Here is a 23320-nt window from a genome sequence, read left to right on the forward strand (position 1 = left end):
TACAGATGCCCTAAGAACAACCACCGCTGAGCCAACTACAACCACAGATGAACCGACAACAACCACAGCTGAACAAACAACAACCACGGCTGAACCAGCAACAACCACAGTTGAACCAACAACAACCACAGCTGAATCAACAACAACCACAGCTGAACCGACAACAACTACAGATGCCCCAACAACTACCACAGCTGAACCAACAACAACAACAGATAACCCAACAACAACCACAGCTGAAACAACAACAACTACAGATGCCCCAACAACAACCACAGCTGAACCAACAACAACTACAGATGCCCCAACAACAACCATAGCTGAACCGACAACAACCACAGATGCACCAACAACAGCTACAGATACCCCAATAACAACCACAGCTGAACCAACAACAACAACAGATAACCCAACAACGACCACAGCTGAACCAACAACTGCAAATGCCCCAACAACAACTACAGATACCCCAACAACAACCACAGCTGAAACAACAACTACAGAAACCCCAATGACAACCACAGCTGAAACAACAACAACTACAGATGCCACAACAATAACCACAGTTGGACCAACAACTACAGATGCCCCAACAACAACTACAGATGCCCCAACAACAACCACCGCTGAGCCAACTACAACCACAGTTGAACCAACAACAACAATAGCTGAACCAACAACAACCACAGCTGAACCACCAACAACCACAGCTGAACTAACAACAACCACGGCTGAACCAGCGACAACCACAGTTGAACCAACAACAACCACAGCTGAATCAACAACAACCACAGCTGAACTGACAACAACTACAGATGCCCCAACAACTACCACAGCTGAACCAACAACAACAACAGATAACCCAACAACAACCACAGCTGAACCAACAACAACTACAGATGCCCCAACAACAACCACAGTTGAACCAACAACAACCACAGCTCAAACAACAACAACTACAGATGCCCCAACCACAATGGCAGTTGAACCAACAACAACCGCAGCTGAACCAACAACGACAACAGATGCCCAAACAACTACCACAGCTGAACCAACAACAACTCCAGATACCCCAACAACAACCACAGCTGAACCAACAACAACTACAGATAACCCAACAACACCTACAGCTGATCCAACAACAACTACAGATGAACCAACAACAACTACAGCTGAAACAACAACAACTACAGATGCCCCAACAACTACCACCGCTGAGCCAACTACAACCCCAGATGAACCGACAACAACTACTGATGCCCCAACAACAACCACAGCTGAACCAACAACAACAACAGATAACCCAACAACGACCACAGCTGAACCAACAACTACAAATGCCCCAACAACAACTACAGATACCCAAACAACAACCACAGCTGAAACAACAACTACAGAAACCCCAATGACAACCACAGCTGAAACAACAACAACTACAGATGCCACAACAATAACCACAGTTGGACCAACAACTACAGATGCCCCAACAACAACTACAGATGCCCTAACAACAACCACCGCTGAGCCAACTACAACCACAGTTGAACCAACAACAACAATAGCTGAACCAACAACAACCACGGCTGAACCACCAACAACCACAGCTGAACTAACAACAACCACGGCTGAACCAGCGACAACCACAGTTGAACCAACAACAACCACAGCTGAATCAACAACAACCACAGCTGAACTGACAACAACTACAGATGCCCCAACAACTACCACAGCTGAACCAACAACAACAACAGATAACCCAACAACAACCACAGCTGAACCAACAACAACTACAGATGCCCCAACAACAACCACAGCTCAAACAACAACAACTACAGATGCCCCAAACACAATGGCAGTTGAACCAACAACAACCGCAGCTGAACCAACAACGACAACAGATGCCCAAACAACTACCACAGCTGAACCAACAACAACTCCAGATACCCCAACAACAACCACAGCTGAACCAACAACAACTACAAATAACCCAACAACACCTACAGCTGATCCAACAACAACCACAGATGAACCAACAACAACTACAGCTGAACCATCAACAACTACAGATGCCCCAACAACTACCACCGCTGAGCCAACTACAACCCCAGATGAACCGACAACAACTACTGATGCCCCAACAACAACCACAGCTGAACCAACAACAACAACAGATAACCCAACAACGACCACAGCTGAACCAACAACTACAAATGCCCCAACAACAACTACAGATACCCCAACAACAACCACAGCTGAAACAACAACTACAGAAACCCCAATGACAACCACAGCTGAAACAACAACAACTACAGATGCCACAACAATAACCACAGTTGGACCAACAACTACAGATGCCCCAACAACAACTACAGATGCCCTAACAACAACCACCGCTGAGCCAACTACAACCACAGTTGAACCAACAACAACAATAGCTGAACCAACAACAACCACGGCTGAACCACCAACAACCACAGCTGAACTAACAACAACCACGGCTGTACCAGCTACAACCACAGTTGAACCAACAACAACGACAGCTGAATCAACAACAACCACAGCTGAACTGACAACAACTACAGATGCCCCAACAACTACCACAGCTGAACCAACAACAACAACAGATAACCCAACAACAACCACAGCTGAACCAACAACAACTACAGATGCCCCAACAACAACCACAGTTGAAACAACAACAACCACAGCTCAAACAACAACAACTACAGATGCCCCAACCACAATGGCAGTTGAACCAACAACAACCGCAGCTGAACCAACAACGACAACAGATGCCCAAACAACTACCACAGCTGAACCAACAACAACTACAGATAACCCAACAACACCTACAGCTGATCCAACAACAACCACAGATGAACCAACAACAACTACAGCTGAACCATCAACAACTACAGATGCCCCAACAACTACCACCGCTGAGACAACTACAACCCCAGATGAACCGACAACAACTACTAATGCCCCAACAACAACCACAGCTGAACCAACAACTACAAATGCCCCAACAACAACTACAGATACCCCAACAACAACCACAGCTGAAACAACAACTACAGAAGCCCCAACAACAACCATAGCTGAATCAACAACTACAGATACCCCAATAACAACCACAGCTGAACCAACAACAACTACAGATGCCCCAACAACAACCACAGCTGAACTGAAAACAACCACAGCTGAACTAACAACAACCACAGCTGAACCGACAACAACTACTGATTCCCCAACAACAACCACAGCTGAACCAACAAGTACAGATGCCCCAACAACAACCACAGATACGCCAACAATAACCACAGCTCAAACAACAACTACAAAAGCCCCAACAACAACCATAGCTGAACCAACAACTACAGATACCCCAACAACCACTACAGATGCCCCAACAACAACCACAGCTGAACCAACAACTACAGATGCCCCAACAAAAACTACAGATACCCCAACTACAACCACAGCTGAAACAACAACAACTACAGATGCCCCAACAACAACCACAGCTGAACCAATAACTACACATGTCCCAACAACAACCACAGCTGAACCAACAACTACAGATACCCCAACAACCACTACAGATGCCCCAACAATAACCACAGCTGAACCAACAATTACAGATGCCCCAACAACAACTACAGATACCCCAACAACAACCACAGCTGAATCAACAACTACAGAAACCCCAATGACAACCACAGCTGAAACAACAACAACTACAGATGCCACAACAATAACCACAGTTGGACCAACAACTATAGATGCCCCAAAAACAACTACAGATGCCCCAACAACAACCACCGCTGAGCCAACTACAACCACAGTTGAGCCAACAACAACAATAGCTGAACCAACAACAACCACGGCTGAACCACCAACAACCACAGCTGAACCGACAACAACCACAGCTGAACAAAGAACAACCACTGCTGAACCAGCAACAACCACAGTTGAACCAACAACAACCACAGCTGAATCAACAACAACCACAGCTGAACCGACAACAACTACAGATGCCCCAACAACTACCACAGCTGAACCAACAACAACAACAGATAACCCAGCAACAACCACAGCTGAACCAACAACAACTACAGATGCCCCAACAACAACCACAGCTGAACCGACAACAACCACAGATGCACCAACAACAACTACAGATACCCCAATAACAACCACAGCTGAACCAACAACAACAACAGATAACCCAACAACGACCACAGCTGAACCAACAACTACAAATGCCCCAACAACAACTACAGATACCCCAACAACAACCACAGCTGAAACAACAACTACAGAAACCCCAATGACAACCACAGCTGAAACAACAACAACTACAGATGCCACAACAATAACCACAGTTGGACCAACAACTACAGATGCCCCAACAACAACTACAGATACCCAAACAACAACCACAGCTGAAACAACAACTACAGAAACCCCAATGACAACCACAGCTGAAACAACAACAACTACAGATGCCACAACAATAACCACAGTTGGACCAACAACTACAGATGCCCCAACAACAACTACAGATGCCCCAACAACAACCACCGCTGAGCCAACTACAACCACAGTTGAACCAACAACAACAATAGCTGAACCAACAACAACCACGGCTGAACCACCAACAACCACAGCTGAACTAACAACAACAACAGATAACCCAACAACAACCACAGCTGAACCAACAACAACTACAGATGCCCCAACAACAACCACAGTTGAACCAACAACAACCACAGCTCATACAACAACAACTACAGATGCCCCAACCACAATGGCAGTTGAACCAACAACAACCGCAGCTGAACCAACAACGACAACAGATGCCCAAACAACTACCACAGCTGAACCAACAACAACTCCAGATACCCCAACAACAACCACAGTTGAACCAACAACAACAATAGCTGAAACAACAACAACCACGGCTGAACCACCAACAACCACAGCTGAACCGACAACAACCACAGCCGAACTAACAACAACCACGGCTGAACCAGCGACAACCACAGTTGAACCAACAACAACCACAGCTGAATTGACAACAACCACAGCTGAACTGACAACAACTACAGATGCCCAAACAACTACCACGGCTGAACCAACAACAACTCCAGATACCCCACCAACAACCACAGCTGAACCAACAACAACTACAGATAACCCAACAACACCTACAGCTGATCCAACAACAACCACAGATGAACCAAAGACAGCTACAGCCGAACCATCAACAACTACAGATGCCCCAACAACTGCCACCGCTGAGCAAAATACAACCACAGATGAACCGACAACAACTACTGATGCCCCAACAACAACCACAGCTGAACCAACAACTACAGATGCCCCAACAACAACCACAGATACCCCAACAACAACCACAGCTGAAACAACAACTACAGAAGCCCCAACAACAAACATAGCTGAACCAACAACTACAGATACCCCAATAACAACCACAGCTGAACCAACAACAACTACAGATGCCCCAACAACAACCACAGCTGAACCGACAACAACCACAGCTGAACTAACAACAACGACAGATGCACCAACAACCACTACAGTTGAACCAACAACAACCACAGCTGAACCAACAACAAGTACAGATGCCCCAGGCACAATGGCAGTTGAACCAACAACAACCACAACTGAACCAACATCAACAACAGATGCCCAAACAACAACCACAGCTGAACCAACAACAACTACAGATGCCCCAACAACAACCACCGCTGAGCCAACTACAACCACAGTTGAGCCAACAACAACAATAGCTGAACCAACAACAACCACGGCTGAACCACCAACAACCACAGCTGAACCGACAACAACCACAGCTGAACAAAGAACAACCACTGCTGAACCAGCAACAACCACAGTTGAACCAACAACAACCACAGCTGAATCAACAACAACCACAGCTGAACCGACAACAACTACAGATGCCCCAACAACTACCACAGCTGAACCAACAACAACAACAGATAACCCAGCAACAACCACAGCTGAACCAACAACAACTACAGATGCCCCAACAACAACCACAGCTGAACCGACAACAACCACAGATGCACCAACAACAACTACAGATACCCCAATAACAACCACAGCTGAACCAACAACAACAACAGATAACCCAACAACGACCACAGCTGAACCAACAACTACAAATGCCCCAACAACAACTACAGATACCCCAACAACAACCACAGCTGAAACAACAACTACAGAAACCCCAATGACAACCACAGCTGAAACAACAACAACTACAGATGCCACAACAATAACCACAGTTGGACCAACAACTACAGATGCCCCAACAACAACTACAGATACCCAAACAACAACCACAGCTGAAACAACAACTACAGAAACCCCAATGACAACCACAGCTGAAACAACAACAACTACAGATGCCACAACAATAACCACAGTTGGACCAACAACTACAGATGCCCCAACAACAACTACAGATGCCCCAACAACAACCACCGCTGAGCCAACTACAACCACAGTTGAACCAACAACAACAATAGCTGAACCAACAACAACCACGGCTGAACCACCAACAACCACAGCTGAACTAACAACAACAACAGATAACCCAACAACAACCACAGCTGAACCAACAACAACTACAGATGCCCCAACAACAACCACAGTTGAACCAACAACAACCACAGCTCAAACAACAACAACTACACATGCCCCAACCACAATGGCAGTTGAACCAACAACAACCGCAGCTGAACCAACAACGACAACAGATGCCCAAACAACTACCACAGCTGAACCAACAACAACTCCAGATACCCCAACAACAACCACAGTTGAACCAACAACAACAATAGCTGAAACAACAACAACCACGGCTGAACCACCAACAACCACAGCTGAACCGACAACAACCACAGCTGAACTAACAACAACCACGGCTGAACCAGCGACAACCACAGTTGAACCAACAACAACCACAGCTGAATCGACAACAACCACAGCTGAACTGACAACAACTACAGATGCCCAAACAACTACCACGGCTGAACCAACAACAACTCCAGATACCCCACCAACAACCACAGCTGAACCAACAACAACTACAGATAACCCAACAACACCTACAGCTGATCCAACAACAACCACAGATGAACCAAAGACAGCTACAGCCGAACCATCAACAACTACAGATGCCCCAACAACTGCCACCGCTGAGCAAAATACAACCACAGATGAACCGACAACAACTACTGATGCCCCAACAACAACCACAGCTGAACCAACAACTACAGATGCCCCAACAACAACCACAGATACCCCAACAACAACCACAGCTGAAACAACAACTACAGAAGCCCCAACAACAAACATAGCTGAACCAACAACTACAGATACCCCAATAACAACCACAGCTGAACCAACAACAACTACAGATGCCCCAACAACAACCACAGCTGAACCGACAACAACCACAGCTGAACTAACAACAACGACAGATGCACCAACAACCACTACAGTTGAACCAACAACAACCACAGCTGAACCAACAACAAGTACAGATGCCCCAAGCACAATGGCAGTTGAACCAACAACAACCACAACTGAACCAACATCAACAACAGATGCCCAAACAACAACCACAGCTGAACCAACAACAACTACAGATAACCCAACAACACCTACAGCTGATCCAACAACAACCACAGTTGTTACAACAACAACCACAGATGAACCGACAAGTACAGCTGAACCATCAACAACTACAGATACCCTAACAACAATCACCGCTGAGCCAACTACAACCACAGCTGAACCGACAACAACTACAGATGCCCAAACAACAACCACAGCTGAACCAACAACTACAGATACCCCAACAACAACTACATATACCCCAATAACAACCACAGCTGAACCAACAACTACAGATACCCGGACAACAACTACAGATACCCCAATAACAACCACAGCTGAACCAACAACTACTGATACCCCAACAACAACTACAGCTACCCCAACAACAACCACAGCTGAGCCAACAACTACAGATGCCCCAACAACAACCACAGCTGAACCAACAACTACAGATGCCCCAATAACAACGACAGATGCCCCAACAACAACCACAGCTGAACCAACAACGACAGCTGAACCAACAACAACTACAGAAGCACCAACAACAATCACATCTGAAGTAACATCAACAACAGCTTTCCCTATGACAAGCACTGCTGTTCCAACGACAAGTACAGTTGCTCAAACAACAACAACAAAACGGGTGACTTTTAGATCTGCTGGAGAAACATTCTCGATTGATTTGGGAAATGCATCATCTGAAGCATTCACTCATCGAGCTGAACTGTTAAAGTCAACAGTAAGTCTGGATTTCTTTTTAGGCTAACCATAGCCAAATATATATGATATCCTTAAATTTGACATATGTTATAATTTTACAGCATTAGGTATTCCAGTACCCTTTTATTTCAAAATGCATACATCTGGCTATAGTAAAACATTGAGATTATTTTTTTCTATAGAAATCTGGGGTATATAAGTTATAATCTCAACATTTCTCTGCCAATGATACATTGTCAGATTAGGCATAACAACATGGTACATGGTACATCAGTTTAAACTCTGCAAAAACCTGACAGTACAGTAAATATGAAAGATAAAAGTGGTCTGAGAGGGATTGATTAAAGGCTGAAGCCAGTGTGTCCAAAACTACATGAAGAGAAAGGTTTTGCAAACATCTGATAACATTGTCACCAAACTCAAGATGCAGCCTTGTTTATCCATATTTAAGACACATACTTGGATAACAGAAGGCTTGTTTGCTGATAAATGCTATAGAATAAACACATCTGTGGTTTCAATTAATGGAAAATAGTGTGAGAAATGTTGGGATTATATGCTGTGGATGCTGGGTTGTACAAATTACATAAATAAATTTGTCTTAAAGAACAAGTCCTTAAAAGAAAGCACACACTTAATGTTTCTTTTTTTTTCTTATCTTTTTTTCTGCAGCTTCAACCTCTTTACCAAAATACATTTGCTTCATTCAACTCCTTGACAGTGGTTTCATTCAGGTAACTTTTTATGATTAAATATGTTAAAGTCTTAAGGTTGTTCATCATGGAATTGTACAAATAAAATAATATTCTATTTCTTTTGCAGCAATGGCTCAATTATAAACAACATGGATCTTGGATTTGCATCAACATCTCTTCCTAATAACACTCAAATTGCAAGTGTTTTGATTGGAGTGGCTTCTAACACCACAACCTTTAACATTGACATCAATGGAATTTCTGTGGATGGATCACGTGAGTAAAACCTCCTGTAGTTTTATCACGAATCTCCAAAATTGCAATAACAGTTTGTTGACTTAATTCCTTGTTTTATTTTTCTTAACATGTACAGAAGTATCAGAAAGCACAGTTGAACCGACAACAACCACAGCTGAACTAACAACAACCACGGCTGAACCAGCAACAACCACCGTTGAACCAACAACAACCACAGCTGAATCAACAACAACCACAGATGACCCAACAACACCCACAGCTGATACAACAAGAACCACATTTGTTACAACAACAACCACAAATGAGCCAACGACAACTACAGCTGAACCATCAACAACTACAGATGCCCTAACAACAACCACCGCTGAGCCAACTACATCCACAGATGAACCGACAACAACTACTGATGCCCCAACAACAACCACAGCTGAACCAACAACTACAGACGCCCCAACAACAACCGCAACTGAACCAACAACTACAGATGCCCTGACAACAACCACCGCTGAGCCAACTACAACCACAGCTGAACCAACAACAACCACAGTTGTCACAACAACAAACACAGATGAACCAACGACAACTACAGCCGAACCATCAACAACTACAGAAGCCCTAACAACAACCACCGCTGAGCCAACAACAACCACAGCTGAGCCAAGAACTACAGATGCCCCAACTACAACCACAGCTGAACCAATAACTACACATGTCCCAACAACAACCACAGCTGAACCAACAACTACAGATGCCCCAACAACCACAGATACCCCAACAACAACCACAGCTGAAACAACAACTACAGAAGCCCCAACAACAACCATAGCTGAAGCAACAACTACAGATACCGTAACAACAACTACAGATACCCCAATAACAACCACAGCTGAAACAACAACAACTACAGATGCCACAACAATAACCACAGTTGAAAAAACAACAACTACAGATGCCCCAACAACAACCACCGCTGAGCCAACTACAACCACGGCTGAACCACCAACAACCACATCTGAACCCACAACAACCACAGCTGAACTAACAACAACCACGGCTAAACAAGCAACAACAACAGTTGAACCAACAACAACCACAGCTGAATCAACAACAACCACAGCTGAACCGACAACAACTACAGATGCTCCAACAACTACCACAGCTGAACCATCAACAACAACAGATAACCCAACAACAACCACATCTGAACCCATAACAACCACAGCTGAACTAACAACAACCACGGCTAAACAAGCAACAACAACAGTTGAACCAACAACAACCACAGCTGAATCAACAACAACCACAGCAGACCCTACAACAACAACAGATACGCCAACAACTACCACAGCTGAAGCAACAACAACTACAGATGTCCCAATAACTACTACAGATGCCCGAACAACAACCACTGCTGAGCCAACTACAACCACAGATGAAATGACAACAACTACAGATACCCTAACAACAACTACAGATACTCCAATAACAACCACAGCTGAAACAACAACAACTACATATGCCACAACAATAACCACAGTTGGACCAACAAGTACAGATGCACCAACAACAACCACCGCTGAGCCAACTACAACCACAGATGAGCCAACAGCAACAACGGATGCCCCAACAACAATGACAGTTGAACCAACAACAACAATAGCTGAACCAACAACAACCCCTGCTGAACCACCAACACCCACAGCTGAACCGACAACAACCACAACTGAGCTAACAACAACCACGGCTGAACCAGCAACAACCACAGTTGAACCAAGAACAACCACAGATGACCCAGCAACAACCATGGCTGAACCGACAACAGCTACAGATGCCCCAACAACTACCACAGCTGAACCAACAACAACAGATAACCCAACAACAACCACAGCTGAACCAACAACAACTACAGATAACCCAACAACAACCACAGCTGAACCAACAACAACTACAGATGGCCCAGCAACAACTACAGTTAACCCGACAACAACCACAGCAGAACTAACAACAACCACGGCTGAGCTAACAACAACCACGGCTGAACCAGCAAAGACCACAGTTGAACCAACAACAACCACAGCTGAATCAACAACAACCACTTCTGAACCGACAACAGCTACAGATGCCCCAAAAACTACCACAGCTGAACCAACAACAACAACAGATAACCCAACAACAACCACAGCTGAACCAACAACAACTACAGATGGCCCAGCAACAACTACAGATAACCCGACAACAACCACAGCAGACCCTACAACAACAACAGATACCCCAACAACTACCACAGCTGAAGCAACAACAACTACAGATGTCCCAATAACAACTACAGATGCCCCAACAACAACCACTGCTGAGCCAACTGCAACCACAGATGAAATTACAACAACTACAGATACCCCAACAACAACTACAGATACTCCAATAACAACCACAGCTGAAACAACAACAACTACATATGCCACTACAATAACCACAGTTGGACCAACAAGTACAGATGCCCCAACAACAACCACCGCTGAGCCAACTACAACCACAGATGAGCCAACAACAATGACAGTTGAACCAACAACAACAATAGCTGAACCAACAACAACCCCTGCTGAACCACCAACACCCACATTTGAACCGACAACAACCACAGCTGAGCTTACAACAACCACGGCTGAACCAGCAACAACCACAGTTGAACCAACAACAACCACAGATGACCCAGCAACAACCATGGCTGAACCGACAACAGCTACAGATGCCTCAACAACTACCACAGCTGAACCAACAACAACAACAGATAACCCAACAACTACCACAGCTGAACCAACAACAACCACAGCTGAACCAACAACAACTACAGATGGCCGAGCAACAACTACACATATCCCGACAACAACCACAGCAGACCCTACAACAACAACAGATACCCCAACAACTACTACAGCTGAAGCAACAACAACTACAGATGTCCCAATAACAACTACAGATGCCACAACAACAACCATCGCTGAGCCAACTACAACCACAGATGAAATGACAACAGCTACTGATGCCCCAGCAACAACCACAGCTGAAACAACAACTACTACATATGGCCCAGCAACAACTACAGATACCCCAATAACAACCACAGCTGAACCAAACACTACAGATGGCCCAGCAACAACTACAGATAACCCGACAACAACCACAGCAGAGCTAACAACAACCACGGCTGAGCTAACAACAGCCACGACTGAACCAGCAACAACCACAGTTGAACCAACAACAACCACAGCTGAATCAACAACAACCACAGCTGAACCGACAACAGCTACAGATGCCCCAACAACTACCACAGCTGAACCAACAACAACAACAGATAACCCAACAACAACCACAGCTGAACCAACAACAACTACAGATGGCCCAGCAACAACTACAGATAACCCGACAACAACCACAGCAGACTCTACAACAACAACAGATACCCCAACAACTACCACAGCTGAAGCAACAACAACTACAGATGTCCCAATAACAACTACAGATGCCCCAACAACAACCACTGCTGAGCCAACTGCAACCACAGATGAAATTACAACAACTACAGATACCCCAACAACAACTACAGATACTCCAATAACAACCACAGCTGAAACAACAACAACCACATATGCCACTACAATAACCACAGTTGGACCAACAAGTACAGATGCCCCAACAACAACCACCGCTGAGCCAACTACAACCACAGATGAGCCACCAACAACAACAGATGCCCCAACAACAATGACAGTTGAACCAACAACAACAATAGCTGAACCAACAACAACCCTTGCTGAACCACCAACACCCACAGCTGAACCGACAACAACCACAGCTGAGCTAACAATAACCACGGCTGAACCAGCAACAACCACAGTTGAACCAACAACAACCACAGATGACCCAGCAACAACCATGGCTGAACCGACAACAGCTACAGATGCCCCAACAACTACCACAGCTGAACCAACAACAACAACAGATAACCCAACAACTACCACAGCTGAACCAACAACAGATAACCCAACAACAACCACAGCTGAACCAATAACAACTACAGATGGCCCAGCAACAACTACAGATATCCCGACAACAACCACAGCAGACCCTACAACAACAACAGATACCCCAACAACTACCACAGCTGAAGCAACAACAACTACAGATGTCCCAATAACAACTACAGATGCCACAACAACAACCATCGCTGAGCCAACTACAACCACAGATGAAATGACAACAGCTACTGATGCCCCAACAACAACCACAGCTGAAACAACAACTACTACATATGGCCCAGCAACAACTACAGATACCCCAATAACAACCACAGCTGAACCAAACACTACAGATACCCCAACAACAACTACAGATGCCCCAACAACTACCACAGCTATACCAACAACTACAGATGCCCCAACAACAACCACAGCTGAAACAACAACTACAGATACCACAACAATAACCACAGCTGAGCCAAGAACTACAGATGCCACAACAACAACCACAGCTGAACCAACAACTACAGATGCCCCAATAACAACTACAGATGCCCCGACAACAACCACAGTTGAACCAACAACAACGACAGCTGAACCAACAACAACTACAGAAGCACCAACAACAATCACATCTGAAGTAACATCAACAACAGCTTTCCCTATGACAAGCACTGCTGTTCCAACGACAAGTACAGTTGGTCAAACAACAACAACAAAACGGGTGACTTTTAGATCTGCTGGAGAAACGTTCTCGATTGATTTGGGAAATGCATCATCTGAAGCATTCACTCATCGAGCTGAACTGTTAAAGTCAACAGTGAGTCTGGATTTCGTTTTAGGCTAACCATAGCCAAATATATATGATATCCTTAAATTTGACATATGTTATAATTTTACAGCATTAGGTATTCCAGTACCCTTTTATTTCAAAATGCATATATCTGGCCATAGTAAAACATTGAGATTATTTTTTTCTATAGAAATCTGGGGTATATAAGTTATAATCTCAACATTTCTCTGCCAATGATACATTGTCAGATTAGGCATAACAACATGGTACATGGTACATCAGTTTAAACTCTGCAAAAACCTGACAGTACAGTAAATATGAAAGATAAAAGTGGTCTGAGAGGGATTGATTAAAGGCTGAAGCCAGTGTGTCCAAAACTACATGAAGAGAAAGGTTTTGCAAACATCTGATAACATTGTCACCAAACTCAAGATGCAGCCTTGTTTATCCATATTTAAGACACATACTTGGATAACAGAAGGCTTGTTTGCTGATAAATGCTATAGAATAAACACATCTGTGGTTTCAATTAATGGAAAATAGTGTGAGAAATGTTGGGATTATACGCTGTGGATGCTGGGTTGTACAAATTACATAAATAAATTTGTCTTAAAGAACAAGTCCTTAAAAGAAAGCACACACTTAATGTTACTTTTTTTTCTTATCTTTTTTTCTGCAGCTTCAACCTCTTTACCAAAATACATTTGCTTCATTCAACTCCTTGGCAGTGGTTTCATTCAGGTAACTTTTTATGATTTAATATGTTAAAGTCTTAAGGTTGTTCATCATGGAATTGTACAAATAAAATAATATTCTATTTCTTTTGCAGCAATGGCTCAATTATAAACAACATGGATCTTGTATTTGCATCAACATCTCTTCCTAATAACACTCAAATTGCAAGTGTTTTGATTGGAGTGGCTTCTAACATCACAACCTTTAACATTGACATCAATGACATTTCTGTGGATGGATCACGTGAGTAAAACCTTATGTAGTTTTACCACGAACCTCCAAAATTGCAATAGAAGTTTGTTAACTTAATGCCTTGTTTTATTTTTCTTAACATGTACAGAAGTATCAGAAACCACAGCTGAACCAAAGACTACAGAAACCCCAACAACAACCACAGCTGAACTAACAACAACCACAGATTCACCAACAACAACTACAGTTGAACCAACAACAACCACAGCTGAACCAACAACAACTACAGATGCCCCAACAACAATGACAGTTGAACCAACAACAACCACAGCTGAACCAACAACAACCACAGCTGAACCACCAACAACAACAGCTGAACCAACAACAACCACGGGTGAACCACCAACAACAACAGCTGAACCGACAACAACCACAGCTGAACTGACAACAACTACAGATGCCCCAACAACAACTACAGATAACCCAACAACAACCACCGCTGAAACAACAACAACTACAGATAACCCAACAACAACCACAGCTGAACCAACAACAACTACAGATGGCGCAACAACAACTACACAAAACCCAACAACAACCACAACAGACCCTACAACAACAACAGATACCCCAAACACTACCACAGCTGAAGCAACAACAACTACAGATGTCCCAAAAACAACCACGACTGAACCAGCTACAACCACAGTTGAAGGAATAACAACCACAGCTGAACCAACAACAACCACAGATAACCGAACAACAACCATCGCTGAACGAACAACTACAGATGGCCCAACAACTACTACAGCTGAACCAAGAACAACTACAAATAATCCAACAACAACCACAGCTGACCCTACAACAACAACAGATACCTCAACAACTACCGCAGCTGAAGCAACAACAACAACAGATGCCCCAACAACAACCCCAGCTGGACCTCAAACAACTACAGCTGAACCAACAACAACCACAGCTGAACCGACAACAACCACAGCTGAACTAACAACAACTACAGATGCACCAACAACAACTACAGGTGAACTAACACCAACCACAGCTGAACCAACAACAACTAGAGATGCCCCTACCACAATGGCAGTTGAACCAACAACAACCACAGCTGAACCAACAACAACAACAGATGCCCAAACAACAACCACAGCTGAACCAACAACAACTACAGATAACCCAACAACACCTACAACGGATCCAACAAAAACCATAGTTGTCACAACAACAACGACAGATGAACCAACGACAACTACAGCTGAACCATCAACAACTACAGATGCCTTAACAACAACCACCTCTGAGCCAACTACAACCACAGATAAACCGACAACTACAGATGCCCCAACAACAACGACAGATACCCGAACAACAACCACAGCTGAACCAACAACTACAGATGCCCCAACAACAACCACAGATACCCCAACAACAACCACAGCTGAAACAACAACTACAGAAGCCCCAACAACAACCATAGCTGAACCAACAACTACAGATGCCCCAACAGCTACAGATACCCCAATAACAACCACCTCTGAGCCAACTACAACCACAGATGAACCGACAACAACCACAGCTGAAACAACAACTACAGATGCCCTAACAACAACCACAGCTGAACCAACAACTACAGATAACCCAACAACTACCACAGCTGAACCAACAACTACAGATGCCCCAACAACAACCACAGCTGAACCGACAACAACTACAGATGCCCCAACAACAACCACAGCTGAAGCAACAACAAATACTGGCGCCCCTACAACAACCACAGCTGAACCAACAACTACAGATGCTGCAATAACAACTACAGATGCCCCAACAACCACAGATACCCAAACAACAACCACAGCTGAACCAAAAATTACAGATCCCCCAACAACAACAACAGCTGTAACAACAACAAATACAGGCGCCCCTATAACAACCACAGCTGAACCAACAACTACAGATACGCCAACAACAACTACAGACACCCCAATAACAACCACAGCTGAAACAACAACAACTGCAGATGCCCCAACAACAATGACATCTGAACCAATAACCACAGATTTCCCAACAACAACCACAGCTGAACCAACAACTACAGATAACCCAACAACTACCACAGCTGAACCAACAACTACAGATGCCCCAACAACAACCACAGCTGAACCGACAACAACTACAGATGCCCCAACAACAACCACAGCTGAAACAACAACAAATACTGGCGCCCCTACAACAACCACAGCTGAACCAACAACTACAGATGCTGCAATAACAACTACAGATACCCCAACAACCACAGATACCCCAACAACAACCACAGCTGAACCAATAATTACAGATCCCCCAACAACAACCACAGCTGAAACAACAACAAATACAGGCGCCCCTACAACAAGTACAGATGAACCAACAACAACAGATGCCCCAACAACAACTACGGGTGAACCAACAACAACAGCTCTGCCAACAACAACCACAGCTGAACCAACAACTACAGATACGCCAACAACAACTACAGACACCCCAATAACAACCACAGCTGAAACAACAACAACTGCAGATGCCCCAACAACAATGACAGCTGAACAAATAACTACAGATGTCCCAACAACAACCACAGCTGAACCAACAACTACAGAGGCCCCAACAACAACCTTAGCTGAACCAACAACCACAGATACCCCAACAACAACCATAGCTGAACCAACAACTACAGGTACCCCAATAACAACCACAGCTGAAACAACAACAGCTACAGATGCCACAACAATAACCACAGCTGAACCACCAACTACAGATGCTGCAACAACTACCACAGCTGAACCAACAACTACAGATGCCCCAACAACAACCACAGCTGAACCGACAACAACTACAGATGCCCCAACAACAACCACAGCTGAAACAACAACAACTACAGGTGCCCCGACAACAACCACAGCTGAAACAACAACTACAGATGCCCCAATAACAACTACAGATACCCCAACAACAACTACAGATACCCCAACAACATCCACAGCTGAAACAACAACTACAGTTGCCACAACAATAACCACAGCTGAAACAACAACTACAGATACCCCAACAACAACTACAGTTACCCCAATAACAACCACAGCTGAAACGACAACAACTACAGAAGCCCCAACAACAACCATAGCTGAACCAACAACTACAGATGCCCCAACAGCTACAGATACCCCAATAACAACCACAGCTGAAACAACAACAAATACAGGCGCCCCTATAACAACCACAGCTGAACCAACAACAACAGATACCCCAACAACAACTACAGATACCCCAATAACAACCACAGCTGAAACAACAACAACTGCAGATACCCCAACAACAATGACAGCTGATCCAATAACTACAGATGTCCCAACAACAACCACAGCTGAACCAACAACTACAGAAGCCCCAACAACAACCTTAGCTGAACCAACAACTACAGATGCCCCATCAACAACCACAGCTGAACCAACAACAACCATAGCTGAAACAACAACAGCTACAGATGCCACAACAATAACCACAGCTGAACCAACAACTACAGATGCCCCAACAACAACCACAGCTGAACCGACAACAACTACAGATGCCCCAACAACAACCACAGCTGAAACAACAACAACTACAGGTGCCCCGACAACAACCACAGCTGAACCAACAACTACAGATGCCCCAACAACAACTACAGATACCCCAACAACAACCACAGCTGAAACAAGAACAACTACAAATGCCCCAACAACAACTACAGATACCCCAACAACAACCACAGCTGAAACAACAACTACAGATGCCCCAACAACAACCACAACTGAACAAGCAACTACACATAACTCAACAACAACCACTGCTGAGTCAACTACTGATGTTCTTACAACAACCACAGCTGAACCAACAACTACAAATCCCTCAATAATAACAACTGCTGGACTAATAATAACAACAACAGTTTCCTCAACAACTACACCTGCGCAGACAGCGACTACAGCTGCACCAACAACAAGCACAATTGCCCCAACAACGATAACTGCACTAACAACAACCACAGCTGCATTGACAATGACTACAGATGCATTAACAATAACCACAGCTGAATCAATAACTACAGATGGTCCAACAACAACCACAAATGGATCAACAACTACACCTTCACAAACAATACCTACAGATGCACAAACAACCACAGCTAAACTAACAGCAATTACAGCTGCCCCTACAACAACCATGACTGAACCAACAACAATAAAAACTGCAGCAACAACACCCACAGCTGCACCAACATCAAACACAGCAGTCCCTGCAACACCTACAGCTGCCCCAACAACAACTGTAGCTGCACCTACAACAACTAAAGTTCCCCCATCAACCCCAACAGTTGCATTGTCCACCACTACTACCACAACTGAAGCTCCACCACCTGTATTCGTTCTTATAGCAACTTTGGTTCAACCATTTGTTCAAGAACTCAGTGATACAAACAGCCAACAGTTTAAGGAACTTGAAAAACAAGTGGTAGTTGTGGTGAGTAAATAACATTTTCATTTGTACATCACAACAGTTTACATTTGCCATTAAACTTATTTAAGGTAAGATTTGTTATATTTTTTCATTTGATTACTTCCCACAGTTTGATATCATCTACCGGGCTAGATACGGCTTGCTCTTCATCCGCAGTTTTGTCATTGCTTTTAGGTAAGGTTTTATATCCAACAATCACAATTATTCCATTTATCCATGTTCAGTGATATTTATATTAGTTAATTATTTAATCAAAAAAGAAAGACATAGAAGTACACACCTTTATAAGTTTTCACATTTTTTCTTTAATTTCATTTTATATATTTGTTTGTTTATTGCAGACCAGCTGTAGCCGGAACACGATCAGATAATACTGAAGTAGAGGTGGGGGTTGAGTTCAATAAAACGGCATCAGCTGCTGAAATTCCAGCTACTAAACAGGTTCAAGAAACTTTAATGCAGGCTGTAACTAATGTCAGCACAAACTTCAATATTACATTTGAAAGCAACTCTATTCAAGTAATACGTAAGTACACAACTGCCGAAAACCGTTTCAAATAATTTCCAATTAATTTATATTTGACTTTTCATGTGTATGTGTGTGCGTGTGTGTATGTGTGTGTGTGTGTGTGTGTGTGTGTGTGTGTGTGTGTGTGTGTGTGTGTGTGTGTGTGTGTGTGTGTGTGCATGTTTGCCATTTCTACACTGATATCTTCCAGTGATTCACTCTGGAAAATGTTTATATTAAAGTAAATAGGAAAAAGTACTTAAATTTTTATTCGCTGTGTATGGTACAAGTAAACAGAATTTTTACCTCTATGTATTTTTAAAGATTATTTTAATTTTTTTTCTGTATTATTCTCTCTTTTTTAAATCAATATTTCATCATTTTCCATAGGAACACCTTTTACCAATTCAACAACTGCAGCCCCCATATCAAATTCTACAGCTACTGCAAATGATACTACAGCAACTGCAGCCACGACTACAGCAATTACAGCTACAACTACTTTGACAGCTACAACGACAAATTCTACAGCTACTGCAAATTCAACTACAGCAATTACATCTATAACTGCTGTGATAGATACATCCACAACTTCTACAACCACCATATCTACCACAACTATTGCAACTACTACAACTGTGGAGGCAATAACAACAAGACGGGTGACTTTTAGATCTGCTGGAGAAACATTCACAATTGATTTGGCAAATCCATCATCTCAAGCATTTACGAATCGAGCTGAATTGCTAAAGTCAACAGTAAGTCTAGATCTTTTTTATTCTGACCACAGCCAAATGTATATGCTATCCTTAAAATCTTACAGTATTGGTAGTTCAGTACCTTTCTAATTTGAATGAAGTATGGTTAGAATAAATATTGAGATTTTTATGTCAGTAGAAATCTGGGCTATATAGATTATAATCTCAACATTTCTCTGCCAAGGATACATGGTCAGATCAGGCATAACAACTAAGTGTCAATACCATGTTAAGCAACTTTATCAGTCCATACTCTGCCTAAACCAAACAGAAGAATAAAAATGAAAGATTAAAGTGGTCTGAGAAGGCTTGACTAAAGGCTGAAGCCATTGTGTCGGAAAGTACATGAAGAGAAAAGTGTGGCAACCGTGGAGTCTTTGTTGTACAAATAACATAATTTATTTAGTCTAAAAGAACAAGTCCTTAAAAGCAAGCACACACACTTAATGTTTATTTTTCTTTTTATCCATTTCCACAGCTTAAACCTCTTTACCAAAACACATTTGCTTCATTCCGCTCTTTGACAGTGGTTTCATTCAGGTAACTTGTTTATGATTTGACATGATGAGATCATAAGGTTGTTCATCATAGAATTGTGCAAATAAAATAATATTTTACTTATTTTGCAGCAATGGCTCAATCATCAACAACATGGATCTTGGATTTGCATCAACATCTCTTCCTAGTAACACTCAAATTGCAAATGTTTTGATCAAAGCGGCTTCTAACATCACAGCCTTTAACATTGACATCAATAATATCTCTGTGGATGGATCACGTAAGCAAAACCTCATGTAGTTTTATCATGAATCTACAAAAATGTAAAAATAGTTTGCTAAATTTTTGCTTTCTTTCCTTTTCTTAACATGTACAGAAGTATCAAGCGGAGTAAGCCACAAGATCAATCTCATTGCTGCATCCTGCATGGTGCTGTTGTCATGGTTACTCTCAAGCCAGCAATAGCACATCCACTGATGTAGAAAATATCAGGAATTATCGACTTTTGCTAGAAGAAGAATTGTGTTGCTAATACACATCATGTAACCCTTAACAGCCCAAACCTTTCTTTGTTTTCTAACCTGACAGCCCTGGTGTCAAATCTATGTAGAAAACTTTTAAGCACAAATGAAGGAGTTATATTTCTATAATTAAAAATGAATTAAGCTATCTGAGCGTTTGTATACAAAGAATTATTATATGTACTTATTTAAAGAATGATTGTATCATGGTAACGTAATCTATGTAGAAAACTTTTAAGCACAAATGAAGGAGTTATATTTCTATAATTAAAAATTAATTAAGCTATCTTAAGAAAGAATCATTATATGTATTTATTTAAAGAATGATTGTTTTATGGTAACGTAATTTATAATAATTTAAACTCAACTTGAAGCTGAGCTTCCAACATCTTGATGACACTTTTTTCATGCAAATCCTGCATTGTCACTTAATGAATATTATGTAAATGTAAGGTGTCAGAATGATTTCATATATGCTATAATATATTTAATTAGTTTTCAATTGTACACATATTTATATTATGCAAATACAGTATTCTGTTACTCTTCCTTTATTTCTGTATTAATTTAGTGTAAACACTAAGTCATAAAAAACTGTAAAAGTGTATGGCACTGCACTGGGGATCCTATAAAGTCTCTAAAACAGACAAAACATTGTTGTTTCTTTCTTTAAGGGGGCGGTCATGTTTAAATGTAAAGTGTCTGAAAGATACCATATGCTTATCTAATTAGTTTTAACTTGTACACATGTTTAATTTATGCAAATACAGTATTCTGTTACTCTTCCTTTGTTTCTAATTACTAATAATTGTATTAATGTAGTATAAACATCAAGTCTTTGAAAATTGTAAAAGTGTATGACACTGCACTGGAGATTAAAACATTTTCTGTTCTACCTTGTGTTCTAGTTTTGTGTTTTGTTATTAAGACCTTGTTCGTGCACTCGTCTGCCTCCTGCCTCGCAGGCTGGCATTTGGGTCCACACCTCATTTACGCCTCAACCTTCACAGGTTGACTCAGAAACACATTTAAAAAACTACCATACCAGTAATTAACATGGAACCGGCTTCTTGAAAAATTAGAAAGATGATAAAAGTAAACGATATGAGCTCAGTGAACATAATGAAAAAAAATGCATTTCATCACTGTCTTACATCACATTTAACAAACTATGATGACTAAAGCTAAGTTTATGGTCATCAGTCTCAGTGTGTGATTTTCTTTAGTAGTGCACATACTCATTGTGTAACTTGTCAAGCTCTGCATGACTAATGTGTTTGAAAAATGGAAGAGCTTGAGATAATAGTGTGTGAGCAGGACAGTTTCTTATAGGAATCAATAAATCATCAAAACACAAGAAGATAAAATAATTGCAAATATAATTCATTGTAAATATAT

The 23320-nt window shown here is 42.5% G+C and overlaps 1 protein-coding gene across 2 annotated transcripts; it reads left to right on the plus strand.

The window, feature by feature from the left end:
* The first annotated feature begins 1874 nt into the window (after nucleotides 1-1874).
* LOC121639240 (mucin-5AC-like) lies at nucleotides 1875-22822 on the plus strand. 2 transcript variants are annotated; one of them, XM_041984404.1, is made up of 9 exons: nucleotides 1875-1928; nucleotides 13672-13727; nucleotides 18993-19640; nucleotides 19747-19811; nucleotides 19979-20163; nucleotides 20536-20903; nucleotides 21382-21443; nucleotides 21533-21681; nucleotides 21778-22822. In XM_041984404.1, the coding sequence occupies exons 3-9, from the start codon at nucleotides 19179-19181 to the stop codon at nucleotides 21864-21866; spliced, it is 1380 nt and encodes a 459-aa protein (XP_041840338.1). In that variant the 5' UTR covers nucleotides 1875-1928; nucleotides 13672-13727; nucleotides 18993-19178; the 3' UTR covers nucleotides 21867-22822. The 2 variants fall into 2 exon arrangements, with proteins under 2 accessions (XP_041840338.1, XP_041840337.1); XM_041984403.1 differs by lacking the exons at nucleotides 1875-1928; nucleotides 13672-13727 and having other exon boundaries at nucleotides 18831-19640.
* The last annotated feature ends 498 nt before the right edge of the window (nucleotides 22823-23320 follow it).

The sequence above is a fragment of the Melanotaenia boesemani genome, chromosome 5 (genome assembly GCF_017639745.1).
Source record: "Melanotaenia boesemani isolate fMelBoe1 chromosome 5, fMelBoe1.pri, whole genome shotgun sequence".
NCBI classification, from domain to species: Eukaryota; Metazoa; Chordata; class Actinopteri; order Atheriniformes; family Melanotaeniidae; genus Melanotaenia; species Melanotaenia boesemani.